Source organism: Apteryx rowi, unplaced genomic scaffold, assembly GCF_003343035.1.
Source record: "Apteryx rowi isolate R43461 unplaced genomic scaffold, aptRow1 scaffold_152, whole genome shotgun sequence".
NCBI lineage: Eukaryota > Metazoa > Chordata > Aves > Apterygiformes > Apterygidae > Apteryx > Apteryx rowi.
Window position 1 is genome coordinate 1625274 of NW_020447775.1, and position 19793 is coordinate 1645066.

Here is a 19793-nt window from a genome sequence, read left to right on the forward strand (position 1 = left end):
TTGGTGTGGTTTGCAACACACAGCCATGCTACCTGTTGCGCTTGCACTTGAGAAGGGGTGGTGCAGAAGTGAGTACGAGCAGCCAGTGGCAAGGAGAAGGGCAGCATCACTTCATTCAGGAGCTGCGGTGACTTAAGATAGCTCAAAGTATCCATCAAACCGTGTCCTCTGTGCTGTGTAGGTGTTGAATCTTGCTTGGGTGATGTAAGACACTGCTTTTCTAGGTCCTTCCTTTCTTCTTAGAATATGCTTCCAACCTGGGCACTATTTCTTCTCAGAGCTTTGGAGATGGTATTGGGAGACTAAGCTATTATATCCAAACCCAAAGCAGATAGTACAGTCTGCCCCCCAGAGTGAACGTGAATTTGGTTTTGATACACAATATATTAAACTTCAGAGTCTCTAGAACTCCTTACGCATGCCTAGGTAAAACATTTTCCTAGAAGGAGATTCTCATGAGGATTTCCATTTCTGTTTTTCTTAGTGGGCTCAAAAGATGTTCCCATGCTGGCCATTTTCATTCAGTCTGGGCTACTGGCGGGAACTGAAAGCTGCCACCTCCTGCTGGTGCTTGGATGCCTGGATGAAATGAAGCAAGTGACTTTGTTCTGGGTCTCAGTTTTGGACCATTACTAAACCATAAAAATTACCTTGTCAGTGTTCAAACTCCACAGCACTGATTTAGTAATGGAGTAGGAAAAAGACAGATACCCTTTCTCTTACTTCTTTTTTTGAGCAGAAGCATGCATTGGGTGAATGGGGGGAAAATGTGTTAAGCAACTGGATTATTTTTGTTTTCTTAGTGATAAAAGAAGTTGCCAGGAAGACAACACTGGAGACTCCATTAGTGTTTGAAATGTGCTCTGGGGTTGTTTTTCACCCTTTTTACCAGCAATGAAACTCTGCAATTGGGAGGAGGAGTAGGGGAAAGAAAAGAAAAATCCTRTTGCCTCAGAGTTGGTTTTGTGTCAGTTTTGGGCAGATGAGATGTACTTGCAATATTTGCAACTTGCTTTCTCTTTGGACTGTCTGGAACAAATCATTGATGTAATTTGTTTACGAAATACTCTTATGTTACTCCTGTCATTTCTTCCATAGGGCTTTTGTGTGAAAACCACATCTAATGTGCTCATACAGCTAGTGGGGAGGTTGGCTGAGCTGGAAAATTCTATACAGCACCATTAAATGTCTGGTTGTAACCCACCAAATTACTTCTTTGGTTGATGCTAATAAAGCGAATGTCATTGTTTTGCCTTCAGCCTGGTGTAATCTAACATTTTGCAGTTTTTTCCCTGTTATATCTTTCCTGACAATGGATAAAGTACCCACAATGGATAAACCCACTTTATATAACTGGTCTAAAAAAAATCCAATTCTTGCTTGCTTGGAGGGATGGCAGGGACAAGGACAGGGTTTGATGCCAGCAGCTTTTTCAGGGATGACTTTACGAATATTGGTTTGGAAACTTGGTTAGACCTGGGTCAGCACAACATTCCTACCAGCACTATTTCACCTGTGGAGACAGCAGCTTGCTAATGTTGTGCAGCTCTTGTTTTTTACTGGAGAATGTGGTAGGTTGTGGTACAAGTTGAAAGTTGGAGCTAACTGTCTGCAGGCTGCACCTCTGCGTTGGTTGGAACCCATTCGAGCTGGTCGTTGATGTGGTCTTTGAGGAATCATCTGCATGTTAAATTTTACTTGAGTAAAGGAAGGCTGCTGGTTTAAAGTCCATCAGTTGTCCCCACTTAACTACCTAGGTGTATGCTGTCATTCTGGGTAGAGAACGCTATGTTCCGTAATAGGTTAGCAGCTGAGATAAAGATGCTGTCACTGTGAAATAAGGGTGTGAGTGCAGCTAGCTTGTTGAGAAGAAGAGCAACAACAAAAAGATACCATGCATGTTTTTTTTTTTCCCCCAGGTGCTGAAGAAGTCCTGCTGCTCGCTAGAAGGACTGACTTGAGAAGGATCTCCCTGGACATGCCAGATTTCACTGACATTATTCTGCAGATAGACAATATCAGACACGCGATTGCCATAGACTACGATCCTGTGGAAGGCTACATCTACTGGACTGATGATGATGTCCGGGCAATTCGTCGGGCCTACCTTGATGGCTCTGGAGCACAGACTCTGGTAACCACAGAAATCAACCATCCGGATGGAATTGCTGTGGACTGGGTGGCAAGGAACCTGTACTGGACCGACACGGGAACAGACCGCATTGAAGTGACCCGCTTGAATGGAACGTCAAGAAAGATCCTTATCTCAGAAAACCTAGATGAGCCCCGAGCAATAGTGCTCAATCCTGTAATGGGGTAAGTGGTTTTTTTTTTTTTTTNTTTTTTTTTTTTTTTTTTTTTTTTTTTTTTTTTAATGAGAGAACTGTGACAGGTCTTGGGGTCCTGTTTTTGGTCTCCTGAAACTGTTATAAAAATCTGCAGACTATCAGATGGTGTGTATATTAGTTGTCAAGCGTTCCTTCTGTTCTACCGGAAATCATTGACTTTCCCTTGCTTCACCCCTTTAGCACCACATATATAGATGGTGACTGCTAAGTATAATGTTATTCAGCAAACCTATACGTTGCCTATTTGTTTTAATATCTTTTTTTCTGCAACTCTAATATTATCATAACTATTAAAGAATTGGGCTCCTGCACATTTTTACTAGTTTGATTTTATTTAAACCTCAAATCTGAGATCGACATCACTGGTTATGGTTAGAATCGGTTTGTTTGCTGTTCCTGGATCCAACYTGGAGAACAGAAAGTGAGCAAGTTCTTTCAAAAGTGGAACAAGTCTTGATAATTTTTGTCTTGCACATTATTTGCATTGACTTTTTCCCTCCTTTTCTTTACAGCTACATGTATTGGACAGACTGGGGTGAAAGTCCAAAGATAGAATGTGCTTTTCTGGATGGCTCAGAGAGGAGAGTTCTGGTGAATACGTCCCTAGGTTGGCCTAATGGCTTGGCATTGGATCTTGAAGAAGACAAACTTTACTGGGGAGATGCAAAAACAGATAAAATCGAGGTGAGTAATATAGCAATAGGTGTGTACATTCTTAGAAAAAAACCACTGTTCTTATGTTCAGGTTTAAGTCTTGGATCTATTTATCCATTTTTCGAGAAGTTTATTGTCCTGTTAATCTGAATATTATAGTTAACAAAACAAGACATTTGGAAAGAAAGGAAGCACATTCATGTGCTCTCCTGGTTCAGAAAACTTTTGCAACARATGTTACATTTGTTATGTCATCGGATAAGCATTGGAGAAGATAACACTCCTGCACTTGTACTGGGCATAATTTAATTATTTAAAACCTCAGGTTTTATCTGAGGCTTTTGCAACAAATGGGGATACTTGGGTAGAACCTATCTAAATGGTGTTTTGACTTGGCTGTGGTGCTTGGTACTAGTATCTGAAATTGCTGCATGCAAAAGAGCTGRTGCAAGGTTTGTATACAGGAGAAGATGGGTGCGGAGGCCCTAAAGAGCCGTATTTCCAGACCTCAATGGATTATGTGGCGTCCAGACATGTGGAAGAGAAGTAATTTTTCATGTACTGTGACACTTAAAAAAAAAAAAAATCTATTCCGCCTGCTTTGAAAACAGTGTAGCGTTCTACCTCTGAATCTGTGGAGCAGGAATCCTCCTCACAATGTTGTATAAACATTTATGAGAATATTTAATATTTCTTAATTGTTGAAGAATGTCTGATAGAATATGGCGTGATTGCCTTGTGCCCCCCTTTCTTTGGGAAGAAACATTTAAAAAATGCAGTATGTTTATCCCATCTATCTACTGCTCAAACTTTTATCAATCTAATGCAGACATGTTCCTGTACTAGTCAAAGCTGGACAAATTATTCATCCATTTGCTATAATATGCTCCCAGGAGGGAGGTCAGGAATTGTCCCTGGAGATCATAATTTTTCTGAGATTCATTGCTTTAAGTTTAAGATATGATCAAAGCAGGCATCTGTACTGGTCTAGTCAGGTACTTTGGCAATGGCACAGGGGAGGCCTGAGATGTACCAAGAGACATGTTCCTAAAGGAGATGCCTTTTTTGCTGTTCTTTTCCGTTAGTATCCTAAGATTTAATCTTAATCTAAAAGAATGATTGTGAAGTATGCTGCCGCAGAAATAAATCGTGTCTTAGATACAGCTAAAGACAAAGGTAATTCCACTGAGAACAGAAGGCGATAGATTAAATAACTTAAAAATTTAGAATCAGGTTTTGAGGCAAGGTTTTTTGAGCTTCTGAAAATGAGTTCATGAACTTCTGGAGTTTCACTGAATTGTGAGCAGCACTTTTTGACTGAGAGGAAATTCAGCAAATTGCTATAGCTTGATAATACCATGATGGAGAAGGGCATGGGGTTTCTGTGTAATCTAGAAACACTGATCTACAATCACTTTATAAATTTCGGTGGACGTGTTCATGGAGTTGCTGAAGTCTTGTATATAGTAGTGGGCTTTCCTGCACGAATGCATCTCTCTAATTAGAGGCAGCCGAGACGGGCAAGGTTGAGATGTCAGGACAGGCGGGAGGGCATCTCGGTAAACACAGCACAGATGCAGCAATACCCAGCTCCTGATGCCTGTTGAGCAAACTTGGCCTCTTACCTAGGACAGAAATACTGTTTGGCAACTGTTGCTGTAGGAGCAACAAACAGTTTAGAAGAGAGCTGGCAGTAAGGTATTGAATGTGATGTTAGTGACAGAGGTGCCGCTGTCAGGCCAACCGCTGTAGTTTTTCACTGTTTTTTCATGGCTAGCAGTAAAGACATGGAGGGGGATGCAAGTCAGCTAAAAGGATGCTGGGGAGATGACTGGGAAGAGAGAAGCTCTTCCGAGGGGATGCAGAAGGATCTGAATACAGCCAGGTCTCGCAGAGGAGGCTGAAAGAGTTGCTTAAGATCCTGTCGTGTCTCCCCAGCCCTTCTCTCCCAAATGCTTAGTTTCGAAATCAAGTAGTTACGATCTGCATCTGGTCACTGGGTACGTTTGCTCATATTTCTGAGAAATGAGGAAAAAATGGGATTTTGAGCCTCGCTCTAAGCTTGTTATGGTAGGTTATGATGAATTTCAGGGTTTGGGTGGCAGCATGAGACTTGAGCTGAGGTCAGACAAATTCAAAAATTCTTACTCTATTATCATTAGATTGTGAGATTTGTCACGCAGACAAATGTTCTTTTTAACGTCTTGTTAAGCTCTGGGCATCTGGTGGCAATAGTTTCCATCAGCTAATTGAGCTGGGCTGTTAATATGAAGTAGTAGCCTCTCCTCTGCAAAGATGGTGGAAAAACATTTTTAAAACTAAAGCTGCTAAACGATTAGCTCTGGTGATTATTTTAATTTCAAAAGGGAGTTCTCCAGGGAATTTGAAAGTAAGAAGAGGGGAATAACCTAGCTAATTGAAATCAGTTCAGAAACAGGATTACCAAAACAGAATGTCAGAATGAAAGAAAAAGTTTTCCCTCCTTTAAAACATTAGTTAGAAGTTTTCTTCCCGTGGCGTAAACTAGTTGGCTGAAGTGGCGTTTGGACGAGGCTACTAGCTAGGCTGCTCTAGCAGTCTATTTCTGTACCGATACCCGTGGAAAGAAAAACAGAAACTTCACCCGCGGCCATGCCCTGTGAAGGCCATGGAGCTCTCCTGTCGTTCGGGGGTGTAGTATATGCTGCATTTTTGGATATATGAATTCTGCGGCTTTTGGAAAGAGCTCTGCTCTCTCAAATTTCCACGCTCAGGAAAATGGGAAGCAAGACTGCCCCGTAGCTCCAGAAAGGTAACTTTAGAGTTTGGCAGCGGCTAAGCACCGGGACTAGCGGAGCAGTCCTCTCCCTTCCTCACCTTTCAGCCTGCAGGGCAAAGAACATTCCAGCTTCCACCTTTTAGAGCTGGGGCCTTCGTTGTGCAACCCATTTCACTTGAGTTAAGCAGTCTGTTCAGCCTGTCTTCACTGTAAGACAGGGAAGCCAATGATACTATTTAGTTTGGCTTCAAAGTTTAGGAAAATCAGGGAAGCCAAAGTAAGGGATTTTTATTCCCCCAGKTTTTTTTTTATTTATTATACTTACTTTTTTGTGGTTCTTTTCTATTTTGAAAAATTGAGAGAAGAAGGTGGTTTGCTTGGTCTTGCAAACAGAAGATATTTTTTACATGGGATTATGACATTTGTAGATATCTTGATTGCTACATATTTGGCAACCTAGTTTTCATTGTTAGCACCAAAAACTGAATCTCAGGCCTCCTAGCAATTGGTTCCACATGCTCTCCGATTAAAACAGGTATAAATAGTCTTATTTTGAATTCCTTTTTTAACCCTGTTCTCTGCATGCTTGGAATTTACTTTTGCTAGCTATCATGAACAGATTCCTTCTGACATTTACAAATACCTAAACAGGCCCATTTAGGACATGGTGGGGAAAAAATGTCAGGAGTCTTTGTCTGGAGCTTGGAAGAGTCCTTTCTGGACTGGCTTTGCGCAGCCGTGTGAGTTAAAACTGCACTGGCATGTTATCAGCAGAAATGGCTTATAAATGTCTATTGCAGAACTTGCATCAGAAAGCAAATTTTCAATTTCCATTTTGGAACACGTGTCAGACACGTTTGCCTTCTCCTGTCTGCTTGGGAAAGCACTGCACGACTTAACCCGTCATTGACACAGCTCAGATATTGGCCAATTCCAAACCGGTCTCTGGTAGACCTTCTTTTTATTAATATTGTGCTACGTGATCAAATGAGTGCACTCAGGAGATGTTCTGTAATAGAAGGAAATTTATCTGATAGGTTGTATTGCCACACTTATTGCTCATCTTGGTGTATTTGTACCCTAATGGGCCTTTCTTAAAACATTTGTGTGTTTGAGGTTTCTTCAATATCCCAGATTCCCCTAGTAAGCCATGCTTCATGCTGCTTTCCTACCTGCTAGCTACAGTGTGTTTGAATCTCCCTGTCCGGTATATGAGGTGGGACGTTTCTGGTAGTATTTTATACTTACCGTTGAAGCTACTCTTCACTCGAACATGAACTCATTCTCTCGTGCGTGCGTTCTGTTGCCAAGAACATGCCATTTAAGTGGCTAGCCAACGCAGCTGGCGTCTTGGTGATTCGCTCTGTATGTGCGTGTAGGTCTGCTGCATCTGCAGTTTGCCAAAAACAAAAAGCAGCTGGCTGCGAGTCGAGGATGCGTGTTTAATATTTTATGCTATTGTCGACCTAGCTGGGTATTAGGATTCTTTTCTTTTTCCAAGTAAGCACCTAAAACTTCCTAAGGGCAAGTTACTGCCTAAATCTAGTTTATCTTAACATCTAAAAACCAGCCTAGGTAGGATGGTAGGCAGTGAGCTGCCTCGTAATGCATTATGGTAGCAAAAAAATAAAAGTTGATGAAGTTTTGGGTGGTTTTCTCAGTTGCTGCACTGAGAGAAGAGAGTTCCTGGTTCATCTAAAATAACATTCAGATGTACGTTGAGCACTCCTGAAGGAGGAAGGCTCCTACGGGTTGGAGGGTCCCTACACAGTTTTCCTAAACGCTGCAGCCGCACTCTACTGCAGAAGGCAAAGGAGGTAGCACGTGGCCAGTGGCATGTGGGGGTGTCTGTGTGTGTGCTGCTGTGTGTGTGCTGAAGATGGTAGGCAGAAGAGCTGCTAGCTGGTAGTGGAGAGGGACACTGACTGGGCCGGAATAGCCAGCCTGCGTTGGTGTAGTGGGCTGCTTAGGCACACGCTCTACTCACACCCTCTTCTTTTTAGAACAAGTTTCTGCTGGGTTTTTGCAGTGCTGTCACTTGATAAATAGTTTTCTTATCTAAAAGCTGCAGTCCCAGATTCCTGAAGCAATTTTAAATCTTCCAGGGACCAAGGATCTGCAAAAGGTGTAAGGTAAAGGAGAAATTCCTGTCTCTGTCATGTTCCTCTATCCATCATCTTTTACCTGCCACAAAATGTCCCAGTCTTACTGTGTATAAATTGCAAAGTGGAATAAACTGAAATCATAATTTCTACTACTTTATAGAGCATAGTTGCACTTAAAGCCTGTGGAGGGGGGGAAATAGTATTAAGTCTAATGCCTGATAATGTGAAAAGTATGCTATTAAAAGCATGTAGCTTTTCTGGACCCTTCTGAAGACTGCTTGTAGGAATTGCTTTCATCATATAATACATATTCAACTGCTTTCTATTTAGAAAGAACAAGAGCGAATATCGCTTGTGCCTTTGTGCATCTCTCTGCTTGCTATTCCGCTCTGGTTTATGGTATTTTAGATCTGCAGGGAATCATCTTACTCTCCCCAGGAAGGCCTCTTTATGTACTAAGTTCTTAAACAGACACTAAACTTTATGCAGCTTGGAAATTTGATAAGCCAAAGACATCTGTCCTGTTTTTGCTAGACCTTGGGTTTGTAACGCATTGCGAATGTGTCTCTTTTTTAATTATTATTTTTAAGTAACATATCTTGCCGTTCCTTTTTGGGTGCAGTCTTCAACAATCGGAAAAGAAACGCTGCAGAGCTGTTGAGGGTACCAAGCAGCGTCCTCTACCAGGAGAGTGTGTTCTTATTTGTGTGCGTAAAGCTTCACGGGGTGAAAACAGCAGTTACTCTTTCCTGGCAGGCACCTTCCCATCTGCAGCATTCAGCCGCAATACAAAGGGCCCAGTCACTTTGCAAGCGGTTTGCATCCTGAAGAAACCATTTGGCAAGACTTGTCAAACTTTGCGTGACAGCAGCCTATGGGGCTTTCACTGCAAATTTGGCACCCCGCGGTAACATTGTTCCCGGCTTTGAAAATTTCTTGCTTAGTTTGGCAGAGTCCGTGGCAAGGAAAAATATATAGTAAATTTTGAGTCATGTCTGTTGAAATCGTGCAGTTGTCCGCACAGCTTCAGCTATGAGTAAGGGGCATAAATTAATCCAACAGAACTTTGGATTTTATTGACAGAGAAAAGGTACTTTCCAGGAACAAACACTAGATTAATAAGGATTACAGGGTTCCAGCAGAGAGAGAAGCAAAGACCCAATGGCATCCACGTGGAGAATTTCCTAATTCTCCTTAAAAAACAATTTTGTGGTTAGCCAAGTTTTCCATGTACTATTTCTTCAGTTTGCTTAAAGTGCCTTAGGTGTAATTGCCTAATGAACAATTACTGAATTCTCAGGTGGTTGTTATTATGCATGCATTTGACTTAAGTTTGTGCAATGTTCTTGGAATAAATGTTACAAAGAACATCCCTTCTGGCAGCTCACCCTTGTTGTACACCCCTCCGCCCCCCCCGCTGTCGACAAATGCCCTTCATTTATCTTTGAGGAAGACTCATAATTCTGTGCAGTAATTTTTTGCCATTTTGTAGGATGTTCAAGTCTGAAGTGTAGGTCAACGTCAGATGACAATCCTGCCGTTCACTGAAAAGTTTTCCAAGATGCAGGTATTAGGGCTGTCCTTGAAAGTTAAAGAAACAATCATTGTAGTTAGTTTGTTGTTGATTATATTCCGTATAAATAGTGTGCAATGTCATTTGAAACAATTTGCTACTTAAATTGGGGTAGGCTTTAGCAGAAATTGATTGTACTCCGGAGAAAAATTAATTATTAATCTGTGTTAAAGCTGCTTTTTCTAAACAAGCCTGAGTGTACTTCACATACTACAGTTTGACTTCCAGCCATCTGACCTGAAAAATGCAATATGTAATTTCTATATGAGAAGTTATAACTGATACAATTTTGTCTGCCTGATTTATTCTGAAACAATTTATTGAGACAAACAAATCTCATAGAGAAAATAACTATTGTAAACTTATCTCCAAACGCTCATTAGACTGATGTAGAAAACTTGACGTATCAGGTCTCTATAAACGTGAATATATTTTAGGGAACCTAGTTTATATTAATGTAAATAATCCCCATACTACGTATCTGTATTAATGCATGAGAACAGAAAAATGAAATGGATCTAGAAATGGGAAATACAGGATCTGTTTGACGTAAAGAGTACATGTCAGTCTAAATAGACAGCTGCAGTAATAAAATCACTTAAATTGATGATAGCGAGGGAGCCTTCAATTCAGTGATTTTAAAACTTTTTAGTGACGATTTGATTTAGAACTGTGGTGATGAAATGGCAGCTAAATGTAACTGTTAGAAATAAATTATGAGTCAAAGTGCTTATACTTTGGTGCCTAACATGAAATACAAGTTCCGACTTCCAATACTTCACTTTAGGTAGGCTTTTAAATTGTACCCTTTCTAGGTGCGAGTGCTACATATCTAAAGCCATATGATATGTTAATCTTGAACAGCACAGAACAGAATTGGGCAATCAAATGACATATCCTTTCCTACCGCTTGTACTGGTCTGTCCAGGATGGTACTCTTGCAGCCTGGGGTGGTGCTTTGAATACTGCCATTAGTGCCACTTCTGGGGGATTTGTTTTGGGTTTGTTTTTTGTTTTTTTTGGAATGCACTGCTCTGTGGGATTAAGCTCTGTTGTTCAAGGAGTCGCATATAGACCTCTGTCCATTTGTGGCCATTGGGCCCATTGTTCATTGCTGGAAGTTGCATATGTAATTTGGGAGCATTACTTACCACTAGGTTTTTAGTACTTTCAAATAACTTTTAGGCTCCAGTATTGCTATGTGTTGTACTTGAAGCATCAGCAAGCACAAACACTGTTGTAGATGAATTTTTTTTGAAGGGAGCCACTTGGTATCTAGGCAGTGAACATCGTTGCGTGAGAGCTAGATTTGTTGCACAGCGTCCGATAAACTAGTTTATAACTGTCTTTTAAGATTCTGAAGGAATAATCTATACTAGTGAGCTTGGGACCGAATTTTTGCCAGCAGCCAGATAGTCATAGTAGACTGGATAGTCCTCCCGCAAATGACTCCTCCTATCTTGAAATGTTGTCACAGGGTTACGGCAGTTCTTGGACTTTGTTAGGACTGATGACAAATGAGATATGATTGCCTTTCCCAGAGGGACATTGCTGGAATGGAACACGGGCTTTCTGGGAGGGAAGAGAGCTGTATCTTTGACATCAGTGCTGTAATGATGACAATTATAAATATCTGTTGAGAGCTGCATAAAAAATAAAGCAGATTCTCACTAATCCTGAAAAATGATGTAAAGCCTAACAGGGCTTCTTTGGGGAAAGGAGGAGTGCAGCTTTAGGAAGAAGAAAGAAATCCAGGAGCTAGGAGGAAAGACTCTTTTATCGTTTTCTCTTCAAGAATCCCCCGTCTCTCATCTGCCTGCCTGCTGTGTTCTGCTTGCACCATCAGGCTCGTCATCAGATTTGGAGGCAAGAATAAACACCTCCGTTCAGACCGCCAGGGATGTTGGTGGAGTCTCAACTTCCTCTGCTGAATGAATTTTGAGTTTTCTGCTCAGGCATATTTGGCATGATCTTTCTTAACTAATTTGCTGCTGTTGAAATGGTGCTGCAGTTGGAACCTTGGACACGCCAGGCCATAGTTTTTGAAGAGGGACCACTGAGGTGAAATGCAATCCTCGGTAGCGTTCAGCAGGTCAGGCCTCTGAATGGTTGCAAATCCTAATGGTTTCTTCTGAATTTAAACTCTCTCCGTTTTGTTATAAATTTTTAAGACCATCTCTGATTCAGGATTTTCTGGTGTGACGCTGCCTCTTTCTGGAACACAGAAATATAGTCAGGCTCTACCTGCTAACACAAGATGTCCATGTCATGTTTAAGAGCGTAGAGCCTTCTTGCTCCACTCTCCTAATTACGAGACTAGTTGTCTGGATTTGCTTACTGTTTAATTAGGAATTTCCCTGTGTTATTTTATACCTTGTACCAAGTGAGCTTTGTTTGCTTTTGAGAGAACTGTTAGCAAGTATGGAAGCTGCTGGAGAAAGTGAGATCCAGGTTTATACCAAGTGAGAGGCTCTAGTTGATCATAAGTTTTGCATCTCTCTGCTCTGAACTATGTAGTAAGGAGAGAGAGAGACTCACCTACCAAATAGCAGAAAATAAACCGATCAACATGAATTTTCTCCTGTCCTCTTTCAGACTTTCAAATTAGCTACTAGGTGAACTTATACCTGAGAAGGGGAAAGGTATGACAGTGTTGAGGAGGAAAGTGGATTTTTTTTTTTCTTCATACTTCAGCAGTCCCGAGTAAAACTTTCTGCCTTTCCTGATGGGATGGGATGTGGGGTGCCCCCGAGGGTGGGTGACGACCTAGCCGCAGGCATGCTTGTCTGGATCACCTTTTGCAGCAGCCTAGTAGAGGGGTGTGAAGACTTCAGGACTCAAGGGAAATGTCACAGACCAAAAATGCTGTACTGTGTCTCCTCAGCAGCATGTGGTGCTGGGAGTGCGTTCTTAGTTTTTTAAGCTGAGTGGTCCCAGAGAATTTCAAATCAAATTGAAGACCCCCAGCTCTTTTCTTCATGGTCTAGGGCCAGCATATTGAAAAGACAGCTTGCTGATCTGAGGTGAAGACTACAGTCTACAGTACTGTTGAGAATAAGTGTATTTTCCACAGTAAAAGTGAGTTTGGTCTATAGTAAAGTTTTTCCTAAGGGTTGTGCTGAGACACTGGAATTAAACATACACACACACACACCCCTACCCCCAATCTGCAGGACCTAAAAAAACCCATCAGTTCAGTACTCTGTTCCAAGTGCAAGGTTCCTATTAGTTGTCCTTGCCTTCACCTTCATAAATACCCAGGAATGTACATCTGTAAAGAAGTAAAGCAAAACCAACCTTGCAGCGAAACCCTGTCCCGTGGAAACAGGCACAGCATGGGCTGCTGTTCCCAAACAGAGGGTGCAGAACATGATGTGGCATATGCTAGTCATACCACTTAATGCACTAGTAAAAGACTCTCAGATAATGATTTGATTAAATGAGGACCCTCTGTAGAATATTCTTGATCCAGGGATTCTCCCAAACTTTTTATGCCCAGCTTGATGTTTCATCCATTAGCTTGACAATGAAAATCCACAGATACTGGCAGCTGCAAGTTGCAATACTACTTTGAGTCTCTCCACACAGTGGAATCTCTACTAGTATAAAGTTATTTTCCTCTACAACCATTTGTGATTTATTACGGGTTGCTGCATAGTCATAAAAACCTCTAAATCTTGTCAATTTTCCAGGGACCATATAGTTTTGTATTTTTTTTTTTTTTAAGGGAAAACTTAAAAACTGAGCAGCTGACCAAGAGCTGCTAATTTTGGTCTTTGTGGAGTGCTCAGGAATTACTTCTGTATGTGCAGCTTCTGCTATATTTATCAAGAGGAAATCCTGAGGATGTATTAAACTACAAAGTTGAAGAATTATTTGAGTTTTACATGCTTGAGGCTCTCCTTTCTCACTGAAGAATTATTTTAGGCTATCTGATATCAAATCACCTTTTTCCGCTTTGTTAGGGGGAGAATTCTGCTTTGCTTCCTCTACTGGGATCAACTTTCCGTATTGAAAAGAGGGATTTTGTATTCAGCTGTATGAAGGCTTCTGTACCTATGAAGTGTGGCATTGGGGACATGCCTCTCCCCCCTTATGAGAACCCAATATTTTTTCTGGCTCAGCATAAGTATTCAGCTGCTAAGAAGAAGGTGGCTTCTGTCTTGCTTGTAACTTGGAGTTCCTTTGTCAGGCTAGCAGACGTGATAGTTAACGGGTTTTGAATTTAGTAACTTTAGTAATCTAGAATTCACTTGCCGTGTTGTTTGCCAGTAGCTGTGAGGTTGTGTAGTTCTCTTCTCCTTTTTGCTTTTGTTTTCTAAATTTCACCTTTTTATTCCCAGAATAATACAGAGCATTGCTGTCCAGCTCACCTCTTCCCTGGGGGAAAGATAAGGAGTTGCTGCTAGCGATGCCCCATGAATGTTGTCCTACCACCGGGTCAAAAGAGGCGGGTTTGTTTGATCTGACCCTGTCACATAGGTCTGTTTGTCACCGTAGTTTGGAAACTTAACTTTTCACTGGGAAAAAGTCCTTCCCCTGCTGTTATTTTCCTATTGCTGTTTTGGAAGGAAAGTATTGGAGAAACTTGCCCTTTCTGTGTCTGGCACTCTCCTCCTCCTCATAGCTAACCCTTTGAACGCGCTGGGGAGGACACCGCACCCTTTTTGGTGTTTATTGACCTTAGGTGTGAGCTTTTCAAATGAAAAGCACAGAGTTAGTGCCGCAAACGCAGATTTTAGCATTCTTCCGTTTCAACTGCTACTCCTTTTTGGAAGGGGAGGTTCTGCCCTGGTGATGGTATTTCACAGTGGCATGGAAGCTAGTGCTGGAAAACACCGGCTGGTTTGTCTCTCGCTCGGCTGCTGTTTTGTCGCGGCAGCGACTGCTCTGGGCTGTCCCGTTTAACGTGAGAGCAACGCAGTGTGCCGCTGTCGGGAGGGCAGGCTGTACCTACCGGCAAAATCTGTTACCTCCCATCGGGACGCATGTGAGCCTGGGTGCCGTTAGAAGCGGGAGCCCTGACACGATGGGCTGGCCTCATCCAACACAGGGCTTCCCGCGTTTCTGAAGAACGCGTGCTGAGAACAGAGAGAGGTGTCTCGTAAGCCTTGCTTTTGGTGCCGTGTTGGATTCGGGAAACTCTGAAAGCCGTCAGTACCGTTTTTCGACTCGCGTCACGTGGCCCTAATGAGAACGAAGCCTACCGGCCAGACCTGACAGCCACCACCAGCCTGCCCAAGTCTCCCAAGGCTGCCTGCGACGGTGGGAAACTTTCCTTACGAATGTCTGCCGTGTAGACGAGACCAAAGGGTTTTGTGTCTATTTAGCCTTTGGAAAAACCCTTCAGTGTGCTGAGGGGATAGCAGTCACTCAAAGGAAGACTTCCTTTGCTGGCTTGATTGACCAGAGTCACTCTGTGGGAAAGGAAGCTAACTTATTCTCAACTGAAGGTGACCCTTGCCTTTTTGTGAGCAATAAAGACATAATAGAGGCCCCGTTTGGGTTCAGGGGAACCCCCACAGCCATCTGCACACTTCATTGGCAGAAGTGGCTTTCACTTGAACTTGCATTTGACAAGTGTTTTCTGTCTCTTTCTCATTCAGAAGGGTCCTTCAAAGCCAACTAATTGAAATGCTCTCACCCCTCACTCCTTTCCCTCCTTCCCCCAGATTCCCTTAGATTGCTGGGCGCTAGCATTCAGTCTTAATGAGTAGAAATGCGGGCGCTTCCAAAGCTCGCGTTTTGTTGTTTTTTTTTTTTTTCTCCCCCCTTTCCACCGGGACGTCTCTAAAATCTCTTTTCCACACTCGCTAGCACCGGCTTCATAAAGGAAAAGTTGGAAGAAGGGGAGGAAAAAAAAAAAGAAAAAAAAGAAGTGTTTCTGTTGCCTGTTGCATTGCTATTCCTCGCTCCCCCCTCCCCCTCGGTTTTTCATAGCGCTGGACTTTTTGAAATGAAACACAAATCAGGTCTCTGGAATAAAAGGTTGCGAGTCTGCCTTGTGGCATTTGGAATGAGACTATTCACTGCCTGAATGACTATAAATAGCAAGCTAGGAGCTGCGTATTTCTCAGCTCAGGCTCCCTGCAAAGAAGCGCCCTTCCCAGTAAAGGGTGACTTTTGAAAGAAACCTTGTTCCTTGTGCTGAATTGAATTGCTCCAGGAATTCTTCTCCGTGCGGCTCGCATAAAAGGCGTTAATCTCTAATTTATTTCTCCTTTTAAAGGCAGCCTTCTCCGTAATAAATATATATTCTTTAGCCGCGTAGCCAGATATGCCTGTCTTGTCTGTGCAGAGTTTCGTGTAAAAGTCTGAACGCAGAACAAACATTGTTCTCTGCGTTTTGCTGCTGAAAGCTTTCTTTTGGCTCTGCTCCAGCTGTCGGCTGCTTTTTATCTTGTGTTCATTCTTCAGTAAGAAGGCTAAATTAGTGGCACTCAGGTTTTTTTAGAGTCTGAGGAACAGAATGGGAATTGTGATTGATTTTTATTATAAAAGATTTGATTCTCCCAATAGACTTCTGATGTTGCCGACATAAGAACCCCAGTAGCTTACTGTTGCAGTTCTGCAGACAATTTGTTTGGCTGATTTGGCTGTTAAAAATGCTCATAAATCCCCTGTGTTGTGCAGTTATGCAAATCTAGTGTCATCTTTTTTTTTTTTTTTTTGCCCTCCCTTTTCAGAATTACTCTTGGTATTAAAGAGAGAAGCACAGTGGACTGGAGAAAAATGTTTGACAGGTTTGTGAGTTGGCAGAATTAAAGATTCTTGCACCCCAGTCCAAGTTGTTGGACTGGCTTTTTTCTTTTTCTTTTTTTTTTCCCTTTTCTTTTTTTCATCCTAACACACTGCTGTTTTGTGCAGAATTATTTTGAAAGCTGCTTCTAATTTTCTCCTTGGACCTTTTGTTTCACAGTTTTTCTGCCTTCTAAAACCGAGGAAGGATTGCCTTCTTTGTAGAAAGCTTTTTCTCTATTCAGAATATTTAAAGAATGGTTCTATATATTTCTTACATTGCTGTTTTCATTACTGCTGGATTCCTAGCTTTTATTGTTTTTTTGTTTTTTTAACAGAGGAATGAAAAGGTTGAAAAATACCCCCCCTGTATTTTAGTCTGTTCATGGTTTGTAGTGGAAAAGTATATTTTTTCATTAGTGTTAACATAAAATGAAAGCAACAGCTAACAAACAGGTAATAAAAGGAGTAATATGCAGTTGCTGTTCATATAAAGTATTTCTAATAAAAGGAAAAAACAGCAGAAAAAGAAATGTGCTTTTCAGCAAGCCTAGGAAAGCAGATTAAGGGGTCTCCAAACAGGTGAAGGAGGGAAGAGATTATATAATTTGTAATTTATTTGCAGTTTTCTAAATTGTAATTTCCTTCACTTAAAGGCTACATTTCTACCAACTCTAATTGGATTTTTCATAGCTGGACATATGAGTAATAAACTCTATAGAGAAATGCATTCAAGTTGGTCATTTCCTTCTCTTGATCCTGGCCCTTGGGACATCTCGATTATCCTTGTCATTTTGTCTGGGGGCTGGTTTCAGTCTGGGGCTCCATATGTTTTCCATGTCACCTTTTATTGTGTGACTTCCTTTACCTAAGAGGGGCCCCTGCTGTCCTTTTGCTTTTGCAGCTAGCGTAGGTATTTCTGTCGCCTTTTCCCTTTCCCTTGGGAGCCTGTTGTGAGCCATTGTATGAAGACACTGGCTTCTTTCTGTCGGTTTTCATCTTGCCTCGTCTCTGGTGACTTTTGTCCGACGTTTGAGGCCACTTTGTAGATGTCACCTACCATCCATTCATAGCTGTAAAACTTGCTTGCCGCTATTGCCATCTTAGCTCCTCACATTATGTATCTGTCGTTTTTTTCTGCCTGTTAAGTGACTGCTGCATGGAATGTTTTGCCTTTATAAATCTTCTTGAGCCTAGGTCTGAGTTTAGAAAGACAAGGGATTGTTCAGGTTATATTTTGTCAGTTATTTGTCTGAGTTCCCTTTGAGTTCTTCACTGGAGTTAAGGCTACTTTCATAACTATTTCTAACAAAAAATGCAGTGTTTTTCTCAGCTCAAATATTGCATTGACTTATTTTTAATAATGCCCACTAGTTTATAATTATGTGAAATTTTGAATTGCATGCTTTTTTCTTATTCAATAATATATTTTTATATCTCTATGGTTATTTAACATATATTTAATAATTACTTATGTATACAATCTTGGGAAGTAAAACACTACAATTTGTAAAATGGGTGGTGAGTGCAGAGTGCACCTTTCTCCTAGCTATGAATGTGGTTGTATTCCTTGTTAAAATATCAAACGTTTTTGGCAAATCTTTGAACTTGGGGAAAGAATGAACTTCCCAAGAAGGACGTCATTAGAACCTAGGTAATTCCTTTCTGGTATATGTTTTATTAACTGGGATGCCTGAAACCCCCATTGCTCCCACCCAGCGGGTAAAGCACAGGAGAGCACCTCTGCTTTAGAAACCAACAGCCATAAAAGCTGTGCCCCTGGAAAGCAGGCAAGTGAGATCTGTCTCTAGGAAGCAGGATTGCTTTCTGTTTGCCTCCCCTGGGCTGCTTCTATCTTGAGCTGGCTCAAAGGGGCACTGTAGACCAGCTGCCCGTTTATCGTCTTCCAGGCCAGATGAACATGAATCCTTCTGCTCTAGCCCCGAGCAGTTAGCGTAGACCTACATGAAGGAACTGCCCACTCAAACCCCTTGTCTCCTGAAAACGTCTCAGAATGGGTCCGCCACTTACCAAGTTATCGGTAAGATTTAACAAACAGTTGTTATCTGGGTCTTTGAGATAATCCTAAAATGTCTTGTCAGTGGAGGTGATTATAGCCGTTTTTGTTAGTCATAGCTTCATAGTATTAATCTGAATGACTGGATGCCTATAGATCAATTGGAATCACAGCTTTTTTGGGGCATGATTTTGTTGGTATAAACCGTGCAGTCTCCCTGAGGGCTTATACCATCAAGTCCTCTTGGTGAGATGCAAGAATACAGTTCAATCTGTGGAGCAGAGCTCATGTTCCAATTTTAGTGCATCATACAATGTCTCCAGTGAAAGATCTGTTTTGGTTTGAGGCCTCCTCCCCACCTTACTCAGATGACAATACAGAGAGTTTTACAAATTGTACTTGAAGAGTGTGGATAGTCAGTCTTCTAGTTCACCCCCTCAGGTTCCTCTCTGGTCTTGTCATGTGAGGTTTTCCTAGCCCAGAAGCAATGAATATTTTAGACTCATCCCAATTCTATGCTATAGTTTGTGCTACTGACAGACAGACTTGCAGTTTGAGCTTCATCTGTTATGGAAGAGGCGCAGGGCTCTGAGCAGTAATGGCTAGGTAACTGCACTTGTCCAGTGATGTACGGTGTAAAAAAAAAAAAAAGGTTGCTTTTGCTTTAATACTGTTTTTCCTGTGTACTTGTGTGTATTTGTTTCTTTTCATTTGCTTTTCTTCAGTCTAACTTCAGAAGGTTACATTATCATTAACTCTCAAGGCTCAGGGTTTCAGTGCCCATAGGAGTCAGAGAAGACTTTCCTCTCGCATGTGACTGAGAAGATGTATTCAGCTTGTCCACGCCTGGAAGCGTGACACTGAATGAGAGGTCATGGTCTCAGGGGATGCAGAAAATCCTTCTCTAATATGTACTTGGTGTGCCTTATTCATATGCGCAGAGCCATAAGGATGACTTGATTTGGGATTAGGAAGGAATAATCTCCAGATTGCTGAGAATTTGCTGTCAAGGCTGGTGTAAGAATCTCTTACTCTGACCATTGGATGGAGGTGGGAGCCATGGGTGTACGTGGCAATATTGGTGCCATCTGCTCTGCCTGTGGCACGCAGATTAGTCTTCAGGGCAACTAGAGGGAGCTCAGGATGGAGAGATGTGCATGAAATTCAATGGACCCTGCTTTAATAGCCGGTTTTGAGTTTGAATTCCGTGAAACATTTATTGAGGTGGTGGTTTCATGTTCAAACTTCTTGCTTGGAAGGCAAAGCAGATAACGTTTCTTTCTGGCAGAAAGTGTTCTCCGCTTTCCACTCTGATAGATGGTGTCATCATAGGGCACAATAGAATAATTGCATATTCCCTGTTCTCACTGAATAACGAGGGGCTGTCTGGGCACTGGACTTGCTGATGCAGACTCGTGCTCCCTGGAAATAATACAGCCATCCAAGTCTATTGTCAGAGCAAGCCCCCTTCCTGTGTATTAATGGGAGGCATATTATTAAATCAAATGAGTTGAATGTTTGCGCTYAAGAGAAGCTACAACCAGTTTGAAAATAGAGCCAGTACTACTTGCATGTAGCAACGTGAAGCAGAAGCTGGACT

General features: G+C 41.8%; 1 protein-coding gene across 2 annotated transcripts in view; it reads left to right on the forward strand.

The window, feature by feature from the left end:
* Positions 1-19793, forward strand: part of LRP5 (LDL receptor related protein 5) — a 167078-nt gene that overhangs the window by 82340 nt on the left and 64945 nt on the right. For both annotated transcript variants that reach the window (XM_026059155.1, XM_026059154.1), the window contains exons 6-7: positions 1920-2316; positions 2861-3032. In XM_026059155.1, coding sequence (XP_025914940.1) covers positions 1920-2316; positions 2861-3032 — 569 coding nt within the window. The remainder of the gene's footprint in view (positions 1-1919; positions 2317-2860; positions 3033-19793) is intronic.